Source organism: Aspergillus mulundensis, assembly GCF_003369625.1.
Source record: "Aspergillus mulundensis strain DSM 5745 chromosome Unknown scaffold_2, whole genome shotgun sequence".
In the NCBI taxonomy this organism is placed as follows: domain Eukaryota; kingdom Fungi; phylum Ascomycota; class Eurotiomycetes; order Eurotiales; family Aspergillaceae; genus Aspergillus; species Aspergillus mulundensis.
This window is the reverse complement of record NW_020797890.1, coordinates 464127-484194: the sequence shown is the minus strand read 5'-3', so window position 1 is coordinate 484194 and position 20068 is coordinate 464127. Positions and strand designations below refer to the sequence as shown.

Genomic DNA, 20068 nt, shown 5'->3' with positions numbered 1-20068 from the left:
CGTCTCCCCAAGGTTGAAGGGACTTACTCGTCACTTCGCTGAGCCCGACCGCCTTGGTGGCGGTCGGTCAGCTCCACCCTAATAAATACACCACCTTAATAAAAAAATTATTAATATAAAGCTATTTAAAACTTATTTTTTTAGCTAAAATAGTAGCTATTATAAAATAAAATAAATAAGGCTAATTTTTAGGTATTTATAAATTAGCTATACTAATATTAAATTAATAATTTAAAAACTATGTAAATTAACACGTGTTAAGCATGCTACCTTAATATTTATTACTATGCTAGTAAAACCTTTAAATAATAATATTTTAATAAAATAAAGCTATATAAAGTTTTTAATAGGCTTATTTTAATTTTTAATAAATAGCGCTTTATTTAGTATATTATTAGCCTTTTTTTTATTATTTAAAATATATTTTTTATTAATTTTATTCTTTCCGCAGCCCGCTTACTAAATAACTTATTAATATATTTTTTTACCTTTTTATTAATATAATTTTTTGTATTCTTAACTATAAAATAATTAATTATTTTTTTAAATTACTTTTTTAAGTGTTTTTAGTTGCAAGGCTTTTACTTTTTTATTAGTTATTTATTTAGTTACTTTTTTATTAAAGCAAGGTTTTTAAATTAATATAGTACCCCGCGGATAAGGCACTAAATTATTAAAAAATAAAAAAGTTTAATATATTATTTTTTAATTAATTTAATATCACGGCGTGTTAAGCGGATAATTTTTAGTATTATAAGTATTATATTTTTTAAAAGGGTTTTAGTAGCTAATTTAAAAGTTTTTAAAGGCTTAATATTAATAATATTTTTAATAATTTACTTACCTTTAATATTAAGTATTAAAAAAGGCCTTTTTAAATAATCCAGCGCTTTAATTCTTATTAAAATATAATTAAGGTTTAGTAAAAAAAAGGCTAGTTTTTATTTAATTTTATATAATAACCTGCTTAGTATAAGCCACTTTTTTAATTACTTTAATATTATTAAAAAAGTAGACTTTATTATAGTATTAACCCTTAATATAAAAGTGTTTATTAATATAGTTTATATAAATCTTTTTTAGTTACTAGAACGGTATTAAATTAAAAAGTTAAAAAAGGTAAATTAAGTATAATAATAAAAAAAGTAATATAATCTTTTTTTTTACTATAAGTAATATTATTTTATAAAAAATATAACTTTTATAATAATTAAAAATTAAAAGGTATTATATACCTTGCTGCCATGCCTTTATAATTTTAATAAAATACTTAAATTATTTATAAGTGCACTTTTTATTTATATAGCTTAAAATAGTTTAATTTATAAGCTAGTTATTAAGTAAATTTATTTTAATAATTTATTTAAGTAAAAAGACCTTTTTTAATATAATTATAAGTAGTAGTAAAACATGGCTACTTATAAAAATATACTTTACTAAGGTAACAAGCTGGCGCTTTAATTTAAAGTTTATAAAAAAAATATAATTAAAATAATATATATAAATAGTTTTTAAACGCCTCTCCTGGCCTATAAAAAACCTAGTTTTATTTATATTATAAATATTTTTATTTTATATACCATGCGCTTTAATAATTTAATATACTTTATTAAATTAATAAAAAATAATTTTAGGGTTTTTATTTTTTTTATACACCTTTTTTTTACCTTTTTTTTTAACTTAAAAAACTTTTTTTTTAACTTTATAAAGTAGTATACCTAGTTAGGCCTAATTTTAAGGGGTGGTAAGCTATTTAAACTAGCCTTAGTATAGCTATATTAAAAAATCTTTTTTATAATATTTTTAACCATGCTAAAAGTTATTAAAACACCTATATTATTTTATTTTTTTATAAACTTTAAAAAAATAGCTTTTTATATATTATTAAGCAAGCTTCCAGGCCTGTAATGCTTTAAAACTAGTTTTATATTATTTATATATTATTATAGGCGCTAATAATTAATATTTTAATTTTTTATAACTTTTGCTATTATAATAATAGGATTAACATGTTTTTTTAAATATATTTAAAAAGCGCCTTTTAAATTATTAATTTATTTATAATAAGGGTTAACATTTTAAAAAATAATAAAGTTATAAATATTTAAAGTTGCTTAACGCGATTAAAATTTATAATTATTATTAAGGTGGTGTATTTATTAGGGTGGAGCTGACCGACCGCCACCAAGGCGGTCGGGCTCAGCGAAGTGACGAGTACTCCGTAGACAAGGAGACAGTCTACATACACACCCTATTAATTGCGACAGACAGCTGAGTTACTGTGCTTATATCATGCTATATGTGAGTCTGTTAGCTTCTGCTCGAATCAAATGATATACTTGGACTCTTGAATGGATCCTTCTGACCAGCCATGCCAGTATAATAGGGATAATGGTTGACGAAGTACAGGCTAGCTGTTAATAACGGTCCTATTCCAATATATTGTCTACGCTATTCATGGAACTCCCGTACAGGCTGCGGCTCTCCAGCCCCCGGCCCCGAAGTATATATACCGAGAAGGGACTAGTACCTACCGGGTACCTACGGGCTAGGTCAGTGCCTGGGTCCGACTGCAAACAATGCAAACTTAGATCTCTAGACAGACCTTCACAGCTTCAAGTCCAACTCAAGCTTCATCCACACAAGCATCGAAGATGCTGCGTCAACATACTCGAGTTCCTCGAATATCAGGGGCCCCAGGCCCCTCAGTGCGACCACATCTCACTCCAACCAGTCCTCGCCGGACATGTCGCCGCCCATTCACCCAGAAACCACCGCTTCTGACTCTTTCCCCGCAGCGAAGCCGACCGCAACTAGCCTTCCTCTCACCCTCACCCATCAGCCGGGCTCTCCCTCCGCTATCCGTCCATCTCCAACAACACTATGCGAGACTTGTCTCGACCGAAAGCCGCGGTCACTTCAAGAAGCGCGCGTCACGCGTGCTGCGGATTAGTCTGTCGCTCGGCGCTATTCTTGTCTTTTACGAAATCATCAAGATCGGCATTTATCAGGAGGAACTCGAGCACAAGTGGCCGACGCCTTCGGAATGGTCGTGGAAAAGTCGATGGTGCTTGCGGGCTGCCGAGGCGTGGCAGAACCCCGAGGAGATTGGGAGGCTGATGAGCGATTGGCCGATGGTTGCGGGTTACTGCAAGGAATTGATATCGCGATTGGAGGACGTGAATGGTGATGGGAAGGGCATTGTTGAGCAGGAGGAAGGCGGACTTTTTATCGATGGTGTTGGCAAGGCCGGGTTCGATATCACGGCTAAAAGCGAGCCGTGGAGACGTGGGTACTTCCAGGCTCTCATGGGAGCTGCAAAGGCAGCGGAGAATCTGGAGGGCTGGCTCACGGATCGGAAACAACGTGTCTCGGCATCGGCGGAATATTTTGTTGGCCCTTCCAACCCCCGCCCGAAGCCTGTGCCCGTTGGACAGCTCACACCGCGTGAGGAGGACTCCGAGCCGGCATCCCCTAGCCCTGAGGTCTTCTATATGAAGATCCTGACCACCCGTGGCTTTGAGACTGGACAGAAGATTGACGCTGCTCTCGCGTACGCAGACTGGCTGGATTACAAGGGCCTGCAAAGCACTGCAGCTGATATGTACACATGGGCCATGGACATCGCCGCGTCGGGGTCCCCAACGGACGCCACAAAGGTCGTGGACTTGAAGACCGGTATCATCAAGAGCAACGCCGAATCTCTACCATCCGAAAATATCCTCCGGGTCTCAACAGCCCTGGCAGTCCATAACGCCCGACACGGCAACCTCCCAACAGCCCTCTCAATCTTCGCCTCCGTCCTCAAAGCCCGCCGCGCCTCCTCTCCACCTCCCACCGGCACTGTCTTCCCAACACCCCCATATCTTCCCAAACAGTCAAACGACATCTTCGTCTCCTTCTTCAACACTCTCAAAACTGTCTTCATCCCCGCCCAATACCCACCTCCACCACCCTCCGGCAACGAACCCCCCTACCGTACACCGTCCTCTCCCTGCGACGAAGCAGGGCTCATGACCTATATTGGCGAAATTATCTACGCCACGCACTTCAAAGAATTAGGGCTCGCGTGGACCCGCGACGCAGTCGATCTCGCCGAATCAACACTCCCGGACACAGATCCGTCCGCGCGCGAAAACCGCTGCGTCGACTGTCTCCGCGTCGGATTCGAGAACTGGAGGACAATGGTCGCGCAGTTCCTCGAGAAGGCGCAAAAGGATGAAGAGGAGACGATTGCCAAGGCGAAGAACGGATCTTCTTGGTTCGGCCCCTCGAAGAAACAGATTGAAGCTAAGGCGGTGGAGAGGAAGAGGTGGGAGGCGGAGCAGTTTATTCTGCAGGAACGCTTCAGGAAGCTCCTGCCCATTATTGAAAATGACTCTGCAATCCAGGGTGTCGTGCCTGGTGTCGGGTTGTTCTAGGTAGGTAGCTATATTATGTCTTTATTTGCTGCTGCTTATGCTCAGCTACTCTATGCATATATGGAGAGGAGTGATTTGAGGAGTTCTGGATGCGGCTTGCACCTTGTATAATACCTGGAATACCACATGTCATTTATGAGCATTAAGCTGCATATAAGCTGTCCGAACAAGGGCAATTACTATACGAACCTACTAGCTATACGCTCCCTAGATGTCTAATGTTGACTGGAGGTAATAATTTAAAGCCCAGCGGCACATATATTAAACAAGATTAACGCTAATCAGCTACCGACAACCCAAATCATCTAGCCAGAAACTAGGTGTAACAAGCGTAGCAGAAGCTGAGGAAAGAGGTGTATATACATATCAAGAGACGCCGAAGAAAGCAAGAGAGCGGGCCATGTGCTCTCAGATAAAAAAAAATAACAATCAAGCGGAGGCAAAGGAGTGCGAGAATTGAAACCCAAATGGCCCAAAGGAACAGTGACATCAAGGAGTGTTAGAATCAGACAAATATACGAAGTGGGAAACATGTACAATGTATATAATTTTTATGAAGCACCAACAGTATCACCGTCAAAATCAGTGATGGTGAACCCTTCATAGTCCAGGGTAATGTTGCCTTTTACCCCAGAAGGAACGAGATCAATGATAAAGTTCTCACCAGATGAGTTCGAGTAAGAATGTTCCAAGTGTTTCTGGATAATATCTGCCGAGAACATGGCCGCATCGAGTGTGCCAGTTTTCTCGAGGATGTACAGAACAGCAATCCGAGAAAAGTCAAGCGCCTCGGTAGTGACGGCGGAGGTGGGAGCTGGTGTCGCTTTGCTTCTTGAAGCGGAACTTGTCTGTGCCGCTGCAGGGCTTTCGTCAGTTTCAGAATCCTCAAAGAGAATACCGTTCTTCGTAGCAACGTCTCTTCGCACAGGAACCGTCGCAGTGGGCTCGTTTGGCTGTGACAAGGCCTTATCGCTGGCCAATAGTCGATCTGTGGTGAGATCACGACGCTTGTTATCATTCAAAGACAGTCCTTTGAACGCTACAAGCGCGTTTTCGGTGGTGCATGAGACATTGTTCTGACTGAAGAGCGCCATGATGGTGACAGAGTCCAGCGGAATGCTGAAATTGCTTTGAGAACCTTCGAATAGACGTGGAAGGTCATCCCCAACGGTAGCATTCCTCGACGTTGAGTTCTGAGTGATTTCAGTGGTGACGCAGCTAGCATCGCCGGAGGTCGTACAGCGCGAGCCAGTGTATCCGTTGACGCAAACACATGAGCAAATATCACCACTTGATACACTGACACCACCATTTGAACAGGGGCTAGTTTCCTCACACAGCGTGTCGCTGCTGTTGTTACTCTTGTTTTCCCGAGGAACAACAATCAGGAATATGGGTATCAGAACGGCGGCAGCGATAATGAGGAGCAGGATCACGCAAGTGGTAATGAACGCCCACAAAGGCATTCCGCAGCATCGGCGCCGCTGGTTTTTAGTGCTGCCTTTCTCCTGGTTCACTTCTCGCCCCTGTTCCTGCGAGTGTAGTTGGTGAAGTGTGGATCTCCTCCAGAATATGGGCCAAGATGAACGGCCTTCTGGTGTCGCGGCAGGGTTAGGAAACGAGGCTAATATGTCCTTTATTGAGCCTGATCTGCGATTAGGATCGCCTAATGTACTTGTTAGTTGGACCGAAAGATAGAATCACCAAACATAGCTTGAAACCTACCGAACGGATGCCTAGAACCCCCAACGTTCAGAAGGTCATTCCTGCTTGCTGTCCGCCCATGCTCAAGGTTGGTTGCAAGTTTTGTCGCACGTTTAATCAAGTCTGATAGACTTGTGAGACTACCACGGGCTTCAGCTTCGCGCACAGCGTTGATGTTCAAGCGAGGCGGCCTGCGAGCCCCTGGCCTCATCTCGCTCATAGTTGGAGCTCTTTGGGGAAACGCCGCCACTTTCTCAAAAGATCTCACGTCGCTATTATACGACTGGTGTGCACTTTTATCGTCTCCTAGCACAATTGGCGGTTTTTCTGGGTCGATGTCTGACTCCTCGGATGAGGACGAGGTAAAGGAGTCTCGCCGGGCCAAACCAGCTGCGACCTCCTTAAGACGGGCATCATTGGTCTGTCCTATTGGTGTTCCTGTTCTGCCATTTCCTCCGACCAAAGCCTCAGTGCTGGGTTTACTGATGGTTCGCAAAGAAGGCTTGCCTCGGGTTCCAACGCTAGCTTGTCGAACCAGAGTCACTTCGGCATGTTCAGGCGACTCAGGCGTCCCATCAGATTCGCCATCCATATACACACCCAATACCTCGGACTCCCGCTGCTCAGAATTCCAACTGGATGCGGTGAGTCTGGCATATGGCTTGTTTAAAATTGTTGGACTATCGGGCAATTCTTCGGGTATTGGCGAGACAGAGGACCCGCGAGTCATACCTGGACGTATAGGGGCCGGAGGTGCGAGATGTTTGTTCTGAGGAAGTGGCGGGGGAAAGTCGGGTATCGAAGGGATAGAAGCCAGGGACGAGGCTGCAGACTTCCTAAACATGTCATCGTGTGCTGTTGGCACGGGCTCCCGCAGGGCAGGGTGGATGTGTTGCTGATTGGCAAACGGCTGAGAGAATGATGGGGCGCGGTTGCGGTTGTTGAGATGTAGAGGACTAGGAACAGCGTCTGGAACGCTCCTTTCAGAATACACAGAGGGCGATGGAGGATCCGATCGAGCTGGGCGAGGAGGTGGGTGCTGAGGCGAAGGCCCTCTGGGCCCGAGAAGTCTCCCTTGTGAATCCACCATATTTGACAGCCGCCCCTGGGGATCAACGGCGTTTGTCACGGGCCCATCATCACCCAATAACGGCCACGCAGTCTGTTGGGACATACGGGGTTCGGGTGGTAGCATCGCGTTTGCCTGAGGAGCTCGAATCTTAGGGCGTTTACCAACTTCTAGCATTTCCCTTGCGCGACGAACAGAACCCTTCCTCTCCGCGGCTCGAGGTTCGGACCAGCCGTGCTTCGAAGTTGGATCCATTTTTGTGAAAGCGACGACTTTCTTTCGGTAAAGGTAGTGATCTATAGCATCGATCTAGATGTTGGTCCAGAAATAGTTTTACCACCAGAGCAAAGTATACTTAAACAAGAAACGGCCCAAACAATGTATCGAGAAGGCGTTCAGAGGTGCTGAAAGAATGGAGGATAAGCGTAATCGGACGAATCTCAAGCCTGATCAAGATCAATTGTTGAAGGCGCCGCTAAATGTAAACGATAGTACTGAAGGGACTTGAGAACCAGAAGCCCAGGGCTGGAAAGAAAGTGGATTGTGATGCGAATGGCACTCAATGCCTCTGAGGTACCGCGGTCAATATGAGTCTGCGGTGTCTCCAAGCCACATGGCAGTTGGTTGGGAGAGTTTGCATACCACAAAAATGTTATAAAGAAGGAATGTAACGTCAGAGCCTCATTGCAGTTGACAGTCCCCGCGTCTCAGGCCCTGGCAAGCTGCTGAAGCGAAAATACCTTAAGAAGTCGTTAGTCTCAGATGACCAAAAGACGACTCTAAGAGTCTCAACTCACAGCTTCACCCAACAGAACCTGATCCAAGAGAGCCTCTGGCTCTTGCCTGAAGAACGAAATGACAGAATGAGAGTGGCAACGAGGCGGCACGAAAAAAGAAGGAATCTCTCGGACGAAGATACCTCACGCCGGGTGGGTAACGAAGTGAAGTCAAGGGTCTTTCCAGTTCCAAAGACCCTCAAACGGTCAAACCAAGCCTCAGAGATTGATGCTGCCCATTTTTGGTACAAATATAGGATGGGTTAGAATTGGAAACAATCAGTGGAGACAACCCCGACGCAGGAACTAGCGCAGAAGCAGTCACGAAGGATCGCTAGCACAATCGGCTAAGGTCTGTCAAGATTCAACTCGCAATTGAGCAACCTGGCAGCATACAGATTACTGTATGTTGCATGAAGATATAAGAATCTTCATCGTGAGAACAAGTCGACACTTCCACATCAACGCCCGCGAGTCCTTTGTCCTCCATAGAATTGATATGTTTCATCGTTCTCAACCCAATTCCATGAGATGTCTAAGCGAAGACGGAATATTGGCTAGGTGTTGTGACCCAGAGTTGATTGAAAGCGCCGGAAGCTAGGCCAGTATGATTGCTAGGGCAGAGGCTATTGGCTGTGTGGAGATGGCTAAGACAACGGCACGTCTCAGATTTGATCGGGGAGCCACTCTCAACGGGCGGAAAGTCCATTCGAAACCAGGGGCACGGTAAACTCGCGCCGAGGAAGACCGAGATGGAGACCGTCTATTCGTCAGCCGCGGTAGTCATCTTCTCCGGATACTGTTACCTAAAGAAGTGGGCGACAAGCGATGCATCTGTTCTGCATCACATCTTGTCTTCGACTCCCAATCAGGCGCTCGGCATCATGAATTGAGACTTGTTGAAGAGGTTTCCGAGTCTTCACACTCCAATCTGGGGCTGGGTAATCTCGCGCTCGATCAGGAGGACTCGGAGGCCTGAAGAGTCAGGAGGCTGGTTTAACTGACTAGCTTCGTTTCGTCGCCGACGCCGTCCTTTAATATACCGAATATATTATTTTGAGACAGTCGGACTCGGGGCGTCTTTCCAAAAATGTTCTGAACGTCCATCGTATTGCATGATGCTGGATCCGGGGATATAAGAAAGCCTTGGTGTTGAAGACTTGAAGTTGAAGTTGCCCGTCTGCGTCTGCGTCCAGATGGAGAAAGCACAAACTGCCATCATGTGACCGTCCTCAATCTACTCTGGGGCTGCCTGGTGGTCAAAAGCTCCAGAGTCCAGACTCGGATCATCATCCAGACTTGATCGACACCATTGATCCGAGCTATGACGAAAGCACCACAAAGGCTAATCCGCCTACACATACAGGGTGCAGGTGGTGTACTGCGTATTTAGTACCTGCTCCGTGTACCACCTGATTTTATTGTCTCCTACTTGAAGCCTCAATGTCGAAGCGATGTATGACAGCAGGGAAGACCGCCTACAAGGAATGGCGTCAATAATAGATTCGAGAAACTCTCACTCCCGTCCCAAATCTTCCCGCAACCTAGAAATCTCCTTCTCTGCAGCCCGCATCTCAACCACAATACCTGCTAGCTCAGGCAAACTGCCTTCGACTGCTTCAGTGAAAGACTTCTGAGCACTGCGAAGAGAAGGCGGAACTAGTATCCCATACCATCTTATCGGATCGCAGGAACGTTTCGCTCGTCTTCTAGGCTCGGACTTTGCATCTGCCTCGGGCTCTGCGTCGGAGGAATCTGACAAAGGTTGAGGAGTTGTAGTAGTTTCCACGGGGTTGTTACTTTTCCTGTCCTGCTCAAGCTCCTGCTCTGGGGCCTTCCCATTCGACTCTGACGACTCATATTTGTCAGTCTGCTCATCCTCGCCACCGCGTGAGGTAAACTCAATCGCAAAGATTCGTTCAACCGGCGCGTCTGTCTGTGGCTGTCCCTCCACCTCAGCTTTAGAGTCTTTTCTGTTTGAAGACAAGGGGTGTTGTAATATCCTGTTTAAAGACCTCTTAGCCAGTTCCATCCAATGGACACGGAGCGAGAATCGCGGATAATCCCACTCCGACTTTGACTCACACTCTTCTTGAAGCCTTCATCCGTTCATCATAGTAGTCGGCGCCATACCGTCGGCCCGGTTGGCATGTATAATTCGCATGCGCAAGAGAAAGAAATCCCTATGTTTACAATGAGCCACTATTCCCGAAGAAATCCAGGTAAGAAATACCGAGGACAGCTTTGAGGCAAGATCATTTTGCAGCCTCTGGTGCTTATCGAGAAGGTGGAGGTACTTTTCAAGAAGCGCGTCGAGAGATTCTAAGAGATCCGGCGTGGGGTCGTCTATTTGGAGCTGTTTAAGCTCGGCATCTGGGAGCTCGGAGCTCTGTCGGGAAGCAGGAGGGGTAGAGAGCTGTGCCATTGGGTGGTGATTATAGGCGCATGGAAGTATGTACCGCTCATCAAAACCTCGGGGAATAAAGTTGACGGCGATGGTGAGTTGGAGAATGGGGAGGCAGAAAGTGCGGAGCGCGGCCGGACAGTCCGATAGTTAACTCCGTCATCCCGAACTCAAAAAAGCATCAGAATTTCCCGAACGAACTCACAACCAACACTGACACTACTGGCCCGGCTCTTATACTGTAAGTCTGTCGCCATCCTTTCGCTCACTCATCGATTCATTCATTGCTCTTGCGAATCTTCTGCAACAAAGCTGTTCCTCAGCTTCGGCTCCGTCAAGCCCGAGCTCCTACGTCAACGCCACCTCTCATTGCGATCTGGGGCTAATACTTCATGACAGTAGCCTTGTCGAGGGGATAATCAGCTGCACAGCATCTGCGTGGACCTTGATCTGCCTGGCTTGATTCCTCGCTTCCAGTCATTGAGCTGTTGAAGACAGTGACATCAGCCGCTCTCCGGCATAACCATACACCTGCGCTTCGCGATCAACAGCAAACGGCGTCAAAGAGCTATCTCAATTTTCGCATCTAATCTTTATATACACACATAATCTCCCCTCCTCACGGTTTCAAGAGCCATAATGTCTGTTTCTGCTCTTTCGCGGGACACTGCCTTCCAGGCACGGTCTCTGGTAAGTGCATAAGCGGACCCGGACTATGTGCAATGAGCTGTTTTGCTCATGTATTGTCTAGTTCCGGTCTTTGCTTCGCCAATCTTCCCAGTTCTCGAACTACAATTTCCGCGAATACGCCATGCGGAGGACGAAGGACGCTTTCCGGGCACATCAGCATGAGAGTGAGGAACGAAGGGTACAGGAATTGATCCAGGAAGGTCTGCAAAGTCTGCGAATGATGAAGGTCCGTCTTGTCCTCCCAACACTAGAGAATACCCGCTGTTGGGATCGCAACGGTCTCGGGCCATCTCACCGTAGCGGACGAGTGCTAATGCCATTTATAGAGACAAACCGTTATCAGCCAATTCTACCAGATGGATAGGTTGGTCGTTGAGGGTCAGAAGACGGTAAGAACTCAAACGATCTCCTTTTTGATGCTAGATCTAACCTGTTGTAATAGGGGAAGGAAACTGGACAAGAAGGCGGCATTGTCCGTCAGAAGGACACCGGGTAAGCTCCCATTCAACATGCCTTACATCTGCTTTTCAGCTAGTGGCTAATCGTTTTTATAGTTGGGACTGATTTCAAAATATATACATGTTCAAATCACACGATACCTACTGCAGGAGCTGTGGACATACAAAGCAGATATGTGACTCAGGTTACGGAGTATTTCTATGATCATTGGGGGGTGGGGTGGTGATGGCGCTGGAGAATGGAATAGATCTTGAGATTACCTGTACTTCTACTCGGAACCCTTAACGTGTCGTTAGCCTTGTTACGCATCTTTCAGAAAACCAAACTTCTCTCACAAGCAGTCAAATATAGTTCGGATAATTGTTCTCATACTACGCTCGCCTGGTCACGTGCCTGGGAAACCGCGCCTCGCAATACATGGGTTTGGACTTTGGAGTTCGTTCACCTACATATTCAGCCACAAACTTCCCCCATTAATCTGAACATTCTCCTGCGGTTGAAGCAAAGCCCACTGAGTACTTGCAGGTGTTTTCCTGACATCTCTACTCCGTTCCGCCGCCTCTGTTCGTGGATTGGGAAACGGGTGGCTTTCCCGGTCGCGCGCCATGCCCCCAACAGTGAGTTCGACCCATCTTCCGCTGCACCACGGGGGAGCATTGCTCCCGATTTCGCCAAACAAACCGTTAACGTCGCGTAGTTTAGGTCATCCCGTTCCGGTCGTCAATTCGGCGACGGCGTCAACCGCACCAGAACCGGCCAGGTTGACCACGATGTCTTTGAAGGACTACCCGTTCGGCGATGGACGCGCCAGGTCCAAACCATTTCGCAAGAGCCGAAAACCGAGGGGACAGAATCTAAAGTGTCGGGAAATGCTGGAAAGCCCTCGATCCCAGAACACCCAATGCCTAGAGATAGTCACCTCCTGAACCCAATGAGCCGGGCGCTTCTGCGCGCGGCTCGTTCTGGGTGCATATACATCCGCAAAGCTTCGAGAGACTTTGACGATGAGGAAAAGGAGATTACGGATCCGGAAGAACAGCAGACGCAACAGAGCCTAGAGCGCAACTTCTCCATGCGCAAGTGGACAACGGTCCCTAAACATCTAGAGGCGCCAGAAGTGGAATTTCTAGCAAAGAGACGACCAGGGTTGCCATCGCTGTACGGTGCTACTGCTGGGACTGTTGATGGTGCTGGATCGGTACCAATGAGGAAGACCCGCTTCAAGAAGGTTGACCCCGTCACAGGCAATATTCTTATCTACGCCGCCTGGGTTCCTGAAGGACACAAGATCGAAGGCGAAATCACCGACGAAGTTCAAGTGGCGGCCGAGAGTACTCAAGCTACTGTAACTCCCCAGGCGCCCGCCCCTGGCACGGTCATTGAAGGAGTCGGCGTTGTCAATGCGCAGGGGGTGGTAGTTGCTGCAGCAGGCTCAGCAGCTGTTATTACTCCACCAAAACGACGGCCTCCCCCTCCCAAACGTAAGGGTAAAGGCTTGAAAGGCAGGAGAAAGAAGGTCATGTTTGCCCCTGGCGAGGGAGCAGACGCTGCTCTTGTTCATGGTGCCGTAGCCGGTGACGCTGTGAGCTATGCTAAAGACACAGATCCCTCACGCTTGTCAGTAGACCAGACAACGCAGGACGATGAGGACGATGAAGGCGATGAGGGTGAGGAGAGTGAGGATGGGGAAGGAGATGAGTCTGGCTTTGATCCGAAAACCCCAGAGACGCCTGGTTTACAGCCCAGCACAGAACCCGAGCCTACACCCGGGCTTGGAACTGAACCAACGCCTACTCCTGGACCAGCAACGACAGAGATTACTGCTGATATAAAAACACCTCAAGTGTCGCAGGCGCCGGAGCCGAAGCCGGAGCCAGCTGCAGAACCTCTACCAGCTTCGCCGCAATCAGTTGCACCTCTAGCGCCCTCTAGCGACAACCCAGCCGCATCCGCCAGCCTGTCCAGTCCTGCTCAACCCGTTCAAGCCCCTGAAACTGCAATAACCGCGTCCGTTATGGAGGACATCCAAATGACGGACGCTACGACGACCGAGAACACCCTGCACCCTGCTCCGACACTGCAATCGCAGGCGGCACTAGACGTTGCTCAGCCTCCGTCTCTAGGGAAGGCACCTTCACCACCGCAGGAACCCCAACAGTCCCGGGCCCCGAAAACAACGAATGTTACAGCTGAGAATGCCCAGCCGCCGACTGTTGAACAACCAGACGTGACCATGGAGGAAGCGGGTGAGCCGGTTCCCGAACCTCCGCAAGCCGAGCCTGAAAGTATGGATCTGTCAACGGAGGCACCGCAGACTGCATTCCCAGAACAAGCACCAGGACACGACTTCGCTCCTCAGCAGGCAGACCAACCGCCGAGCCAAAATGAGTTCGATCTTCTGGATAACTTAGAAGCGAGCCTGGACTTACCCAGAGCGACACCAAGCGACGCGCAAAAGGAGGCTAGCCCAGAGCAAAGGCCGGAGGCCGCATCTAACCAAGTGGCCCTAACAGAGTCTGAACCGGCCGCTCCTGCGCAGCCCACCGAGGCACCAGCGGAACCCAGGACCACAGAGAGCACAACAGAGACAGTAGAACCCCCTCGCGAAGAACCCGTGGCACCTCCTGTCGAACAACTGACGCCGCCGGAAGCAGAGCAATTGACCCCGGCGGGAATCTCAGAACAGCCGCCGCAAGAAGTATCGCCCGTCATTGAGCAACAGCAACCGGAGAAAGTACCAGAAGCCCCTACAGCTGCTGAACGACTCGTCTCAAATGAGCCAGCCCCCGCCCCAGAACCTGAAGCTCCGCAGCCCACAACAGAGGCACAAGAAGAAAAGCCCCAAGAATCGGTCGCTCCAGAACCTGCTGTTCCAGCTGGACCTGAGCCCGCTGCGCAACCACACGCACCCGCCGCTGAAGAACACCTCGTTCAACATCCTGCTGTACCAGCGGTAGACCCGGAACAGGAGCAGCAGGCGCAAGCTTCACCGAATCCCACCCCTGAAGCTACAGCGGAACCTCGCGAGGAGCCCGCGCCCGAACAACTCCAATCACAGCCTGCCGCTCAAGAACCCCACAAGGAAGTTTCTCGACCGCAAGCTGAACCGCTTTCCCCGCTGAATCCTGAACCTGCAGTAGCTGAACCTACAGTAGGGCAAGAAGAGGCGCAAGCAGGAGCGGTTCGAGAACAAGGGACCTCCGGTGATGGGCCCTCGTCGAACGGTGAGCAGCAAGTCCAGTGAAGCTCTACTGAGCTCAATGCGGCTCTTCCGCAACCTGTCAAATTATGCATTTAGTGTGGTTTCCTCTAGCGGTGATTGGAGTTCGGATGGTTTGTTATTTTTCGAAGTGTCTATCTAAGGGTAATCTTCCAAATGGATGCTCATTGTTAAAAATGACATTTGATCTTGAGAACATAATTGTTGAATGACGTATATTGACATGATTAGAGTGACAGTGTAGTAGCCGCTTTCCTTGTCTTGAACAGCTGAAATTCCTGTAACAGAACCAACAAAACACCTAAAAGACATCTCATAATATGCGTCGACACAGAAACATGGTAAAAAGAGTAGAAATAAGCCGGACATAGTTTAGAATAAATCACACATAACGCCAGAAGACCACGGGTGTTGTTGGGGTATAGGGACCAGGTTCCAAGCATTCACTGAATCAAAGAATTGGACCAAAAGGGCAAGAGCGAAATCAAGAACGGGAAGAATCCAGGGTGATGTTAAGTGGCCAAAGGAAGCTGCCCAAGAAGGCAGTGCCACCCACTATTTCGTGGGCACAGGGCTTCCAAGAAGTGTTCAAAAGGGATCCAAATACATTTCATAGAGCTCACTATGACTGCTTCTTTGCCCTAGGCGAGTGCGCCAATGTACGAGCTGGAGGTTTCGCCCTTGGTGATTGCTTGCCTGCCCCCTTGTTGATTGATTCGCGGACGTCCTTCAGAACTTCCTTGTTCAACTGGGAAGGTTGCTTCCGAACTGATGAGCTCTTCGTTGCGGTAACGGTCTTGATGGGTTTGGTAGCCGGGGCACGACTGCGTGGCTTGGATGGTGATGTTAAAGGCTTCTCTATCCTGGCTTTGGTTGTTTGTGCTGGTTTCCGGACGCGAACTGTCGCCTTTGCTTTTGCCTTGGTTGCTTTTATTGTAGGCAATTTGATATTCCGGTTGGAGGTCGTCGACGTTCCCTTCGCGGAGGCATTTGTGGATTTCTTGGTTGCGCTTCTGGCGGATGTTCCGGTAGCTGGCTTCTTTCGAGAGGCAGCTGCCTTGGAGACAGTCATACGCGCTTTTGATACAGCCTTCCTGACACCGGACTTGATGGATGACGCCGCTCCCTTTTTATTACTGCGCGAGCGAGATTTGTTGAGAGCGTTTTCTTTTCTCCGCTTCGCTGCATTTGCCTTCTTCGCGTCCGCGAGCTCCTTCAGCTTAGCTGCTCTCATCTCTGCTCGTTGCTCCTTCTCTCTTTTCCGAGGGCCCAAGATGCCGCGACATTTTGCCGAACCACAACGACATTGTTGGACATTCTTCTGCGAATATGGGCTACAACGGCGTTAGTATAATGAATGTAAAGTCAATGCCGGAATCCATTATACTCACTCAAAGTTGTAGTCATATGTCAATTCCTCCCCGGTCATAATGCCTCGGTCACCAGCAAAGAGAGCCATCCGGGGCTTTCCTGCCACAGTCCACTTTTCCATGCGACAATTGGGCTCACAGCCATGGTTCACAAAACGAGCAATGGATCCACGAGTAGCATCGATGATCATGTTCTGGTCAAAATACATAAGGTAGTAGCACTGAGAGCTGGGTCAGAATCAATCCTTTAGTATAGCGTTAAGTCTAGAGATAGATGTACCTCGTTTTTCTTGTAGATAGTGCGCATGCGTTTCTCGCACTCGGCTTGAGTGATAATCTCACCAGTATATTCCACGATAATCTGGTTTGGCTGGAATGTACGGTTGCTGCGAACGCCATAGCCACGATCTGCGGTTTTGATCACCTCTACACCCACGTTGTATTTGCCTCCGGCCTTGGCTCTCTGTTTGAGCTCTTCGAAGTTCCGGTTGCCACACTCGGCGCCCAAAGCGCAGATCTTGTTGTCACATTCATAGAACATGTAGCGGTTTTGGCAGTACTGATCGCAACCCGTTTCCGGCTTGCAAACACACTTGTTAAACTCTTCAACTTTGTTCGCCCGCCAGATACTGCTCGCCTCGCCAACAAATACATCTGTTTCAAACATTAGAATTTAACAATCTTTAGCGGTACCAACACATACTCTTATTGGTTTTTTTCCACTCATTCGGCTTAGGCTGGCCTGCAGGAAGGGGTGAGTAGATATCGAATGGAAGTTCAAAGTCTCGTCCCGTTTGTAGTAGCCTCTCTCCAGCAAACATTGGAAGCGGAAGAAGCCTCCTCTGATGGTTAGGCTGAGTTTGATTGTGGCTCTTCCTCCTCTTCTCGGTCCTCTTCTGGCTGGGTCGTAGGTTCGTATATTCTTGCCCAGAATACAGACCATGAGTTAGCCACCGCTTTTCCTTGAATCGAGTTATCATTTCAGGCGGCGTTGGTTCCTCCTGGGTGCTATCTGATTCCGATTTAGTCTTGACTACGGATTCGTGATCCGAGACCCGTTGCTTCTTTGATGGCGGCTCATCGGCAGGTTCCTCTTTGGCGATATCAACTCGTCGAGGTCGGAGGCTAGATCGCCTGTCCGGTTCTTTCGCATTCTCCCTCGAGCTGCTCGAACGCTTGCCCAATACGCCCGTAGCTCGACCAGCAAGTTCGGAGACCTTTCCCAGTACGCTCAGCCGAGATGATCGCCTAATGGGAGTTTGTTTATCTGTATTTGTATCATTCAAGTCCTTCTGTAAGCCGTGACCTTTGTCCCGAGCCAATGCTTGTTCCACGCGCTTACGTAGTGTACGGGGAAGCAAGGCGGCAGGCGCTTCCTCAGTCTGCGGTTCATGCGATGATTCCGAAATTGGGGTACCAGGAGCTATTGGTTCGTCATTGACATCCATAGGATCCTGCGCAAGGCTCAGTTCGGCTGGTAGAGTTGATTCCATGACCGCGATACTGTGGCGGGAGCGAGAGGCGGCATTCTTCCTTCGCGGCACGGTGCCATTGTCGAGAGACTCATCCAAACAGATATGTTCCGTAGTCTCTGCGGAAAGTTGCAGCCCATCACCAATTACCTCAGAGTCAAATTCCAACTGTGCTGCTCCCCGCAGTGAAGCGCGTGTCGCACGTGTAGATCGTCGGCGTAGGGTCGGTTTTTCCTCGTTAGACGCGTTTTCATTATTGCTTGAAGTTTCGGAGCGACTGTTCTCGGGTGTGAGAAGCTGTTCCGTATACTCAAAGGCCATTGCGTGGTCGAGAGGCTCATGGGACTGCTTCACGAGGTCCGAGATGGTTGCGGGAGTTGCGGGAGACGCGCCGGACAATCCTGGTGGACCATCCATCGCACGGCCGGCGAAAAACAACGTTGCGGTAGAGGCTGTAGATCGTGCCAATGAGATAGCGGTAGAGCAGTCTGAATAATCCCTAGTTCCAAGTTCCAAATTCCAAGTTCCAAAAAGGCGAGTTCGGATTACGAAGGCGTGATCCGTCTGAACTGGGCAGGGCTGGGCTCGTCTAGCAGGGAGCCGAGAGAAATAATCCGCTTACCAGGAAGGCTAAGAAGCGCCCCTGCCTAGAAGCAGAGAATGACGGCTTACCAAGCAGTCTGCTGAGCGAGAGGGACTGGGAGATGAGGAGGGGAGGGGTGTGTTGGGAGGATGGAAGAGAGAAGGAGCGAAAAGCAGAAGGGACGGATGAGCAGCCCAGTGCACTGGAACTACTCCAGACTCCGTAGTCAGCCGCGGAATGCCCCAAACTGCCCATCGACAAATCCCTCACCCTGACTCGTTCATTCGCTACAGCACTTGGTCTCCTCATCTTTTGCTCTCTGTCCGTTTGTCGTAATCTTACTGCACTGCTGATGCTGCCGGGGGACCCAATATCTATGGCACTATGCCTTTCACCAGAACATTGAACTGCACTATACAATCTATAGTTGTCTGTCACAGCTTTGGAACTCCACACTGGCACGCAATCTGGCCTCTTGAGCTCTCTGGTGCTTCTAAACTACCCCCGATACAGAGCTGTGCCGTTCTGATATCGCCTTCGTTCCTGTCCCAACTCAGGGTTGCAAAAGAAAGGAGGCACGTTGTCCATATAAGATAATGTGCAATCAATGATTCAGTAAGAATATTGCAATGCCTCATGAAACTGCAGTGTCTCTTACTTGCAACAAGGACAACCAAGCAGTATATGTGGTACATCGATATCTGGTGGCGTGCCTTCTCTGGACATTTCAGCATTGCTTGAGATGGCGCATCCAATCTGGATCTCAGGCCATAGCCGGCGAACGGGTGTCATACCAACAGCTCAATATACACTATTAGGCCACTGGGCTACTCATGGCCCAGTTGAGTCTTGAGGATCACCTCATGGCACCCCAATTGAGATCGCAAAAAGCAACAAGGTCTTTGAAACATCACCATGATGAACTCCTTAATGGTTGAGTGATTTCCTCGGAACTTTCCATCACATGTTTCTCTCTTTCCCATCTTCCATCCGGCCATGGTCTCTCCAAATCTCCTTGGGTACATTCTGCCAAAGTAATCCGGTCCCGCGATCATCGAGCGATTCGCAAAATCACAACGCCGTCTTCCGCGCAAAGACGTCACTAAAAGTGCCACACGATAGATCTTTGCTTGTTTCCGCCAGGCCTTCATCTGAGGATCCTCTATGGAGTATGTCGACTGTTGCCTCGGCCGTTGGTAGTATAGTACCAGGCTATGCCAGCAAGTACTACGCTACAACATGCATGTGACATCGGCTCAACCACAAGCTCCGGCGTTGGAACGCCTCTTATAATCCGCCTGGGGATCCAAAACAGAATGACTTCCTTATGTGAGTGAGCAAGTAAACATACAAAATCTTCTACAATCCGACCGAGTACGGAGTTGTTCATGTTATGGATCGAAGATTGGCGCTTGCCCTAATCTACACTAGTCCAGTCTCCGGTCCCGCAATCGGCAGGGATGGCGTCCCCACACAACTTGCATCAAGCCTCATTGGCTGGAGCTCTGTTCCTGGCACTATATGAGCGGACAATGAATGTTTTGGCTGATACCAACAGCATGGTCTCAGTGAAGAATAAGCATTTGTTGATTGAAAGGGGTAAGCATTAAGACCTTTCCACGGACTTTATTGCGCGAGGACGGAACAAAGTGGAGGCCCGCGCACGATAAATTGTAGGTCCCGGCTCCTAGTTACGTGAGCTTTATTAGGGATTATATAAAATAGTAAAATAATACTAATTAGCTAAAAAAAAGGGTAATTATATAACCTTAATACACCGCTTAAATTAAATAATACTAATTAACTGTCGGGGCCGGAGCCGAGGGCTCCGGACCGCCAAGGGCCCGGGCGCGGCCTGAGGAGTCAGGTGTCGAGCGCTAGCGGGGTTGGTGGGGCAAGC

The 20068-nt window shown here is 48.1% G+C and overlaps 6 protein-coding genes across 6 annotated transcripts; 3 read left to right on the top strand and 3 right to left on the bottom strand.

Annotated features, from left to right (window-relative positions):
• Positions 1-2654: 2654 nt before the first annotated feature.
• Positions 2655-4421, top strand: DSM5745_02824 (uncharacterized protein; the record flags this gene model as incomplete). Its single annotated transcript, XM_026744840.1, has 1 exon — positions 2655-4421. One exon carries the CDS (start codon positions 2655-2657, stop codon positions 4419-4421), a length of 1767 nt encoding a protein of 588 aa, XP_026605706.1.
• A 551-nt stretch (positions 4422-4972) lies between these two features.
• DSM5745_02823 (uncharacterized protein) lies at positions 4973-7449 on the bottom strand (the record flags this gene model as incomplete). The annotated part of the gene is made up of 2 exons (XM_026744839.1): positions 4973-6087; positions 6147-7449. 2 exons carry the CDS (start codon positions 7447-7449, stop codon positions 4973-4975), a joined length of 2418 nt encoding a protein of 805 aa, XP_026605705.1.
• A 2037-nt stretch (positions 7450-9486) lies between these two features.
• On the bottom strand, positions 9487-10395 carry DSM5745_02822 (uncharacterized protein; the record flags this gene model as incomplete). Its single annotated transcript, XM_026744838.1, has 3 exons — positions 9487-9973; positions 10056-10153; positions 10204-10395. 3 exons carry the CDS (start codon positions 10393-10395, stop codon positions 9487-9489), a joined length of 777 nt encoding a protein of 258 aa, XP_026605704.1.
• A 618-nt stretch (positions 10396-11013) lies between these two features.
• Positions 11014-11628, top strand: DSM5745_02821 (LYR motif-containing protein; the record flags this gene model as incomplete). Its single annotated transcript, XM_026744837.1, has 5 exons — positions 11014-11064; positions 11126-11290; positions 11391-11453; positions 11507-11556; positions 11619-11628. 5 exons carry the CDS (start codon positions 11014-11016, stop codon positions 11626-11628), a joined length of 339 nt encoding a protein of 112 aa, XP_026605703.1.
• A 500-nt stretch (positions 11629-12128) lies between these two features.
• On the top strand, positions 12129-14767 carry DSM5745_02820 (uncharacterized protein; the record flags this gene model as incomplete). The annotated part of the gene is made up of 2 exons (XM_026744836.1): positions 12129-12140; positions 12221-14767. 2 exons carry the CDS (start codon positions 12129-12131, stop codon positions 14765-14767), a joined length of 2559 nt encoding a protein of 852 aa, XP_026605702.1.
• A 598-nt stretch (positions 14768-15365) lies between these two features.
• On the bottom strand, positions 15366-18894 carry DSM5745_02819 (putative histone-lysine N-methyltransferase (Ash1); the record flags this gene model as incomplete). The annotated part of the gene is made up of 6 exons (XM_026744835.1): positions 15366-16077; positions 16135-16334; positions 16394-16767; positions 16817-18164; positions 18208-18580; positions 18827-18894. 6 exons carry the CDS (start codon positions 18892-18894, stop codon positions 15366-15368), a joined length of 3075 nt encoding a protein of 1024 aa, XP_026605701.1.
• Between the last annotated feature and the right edge of the window lie 1174 nt (positions 18895-20068).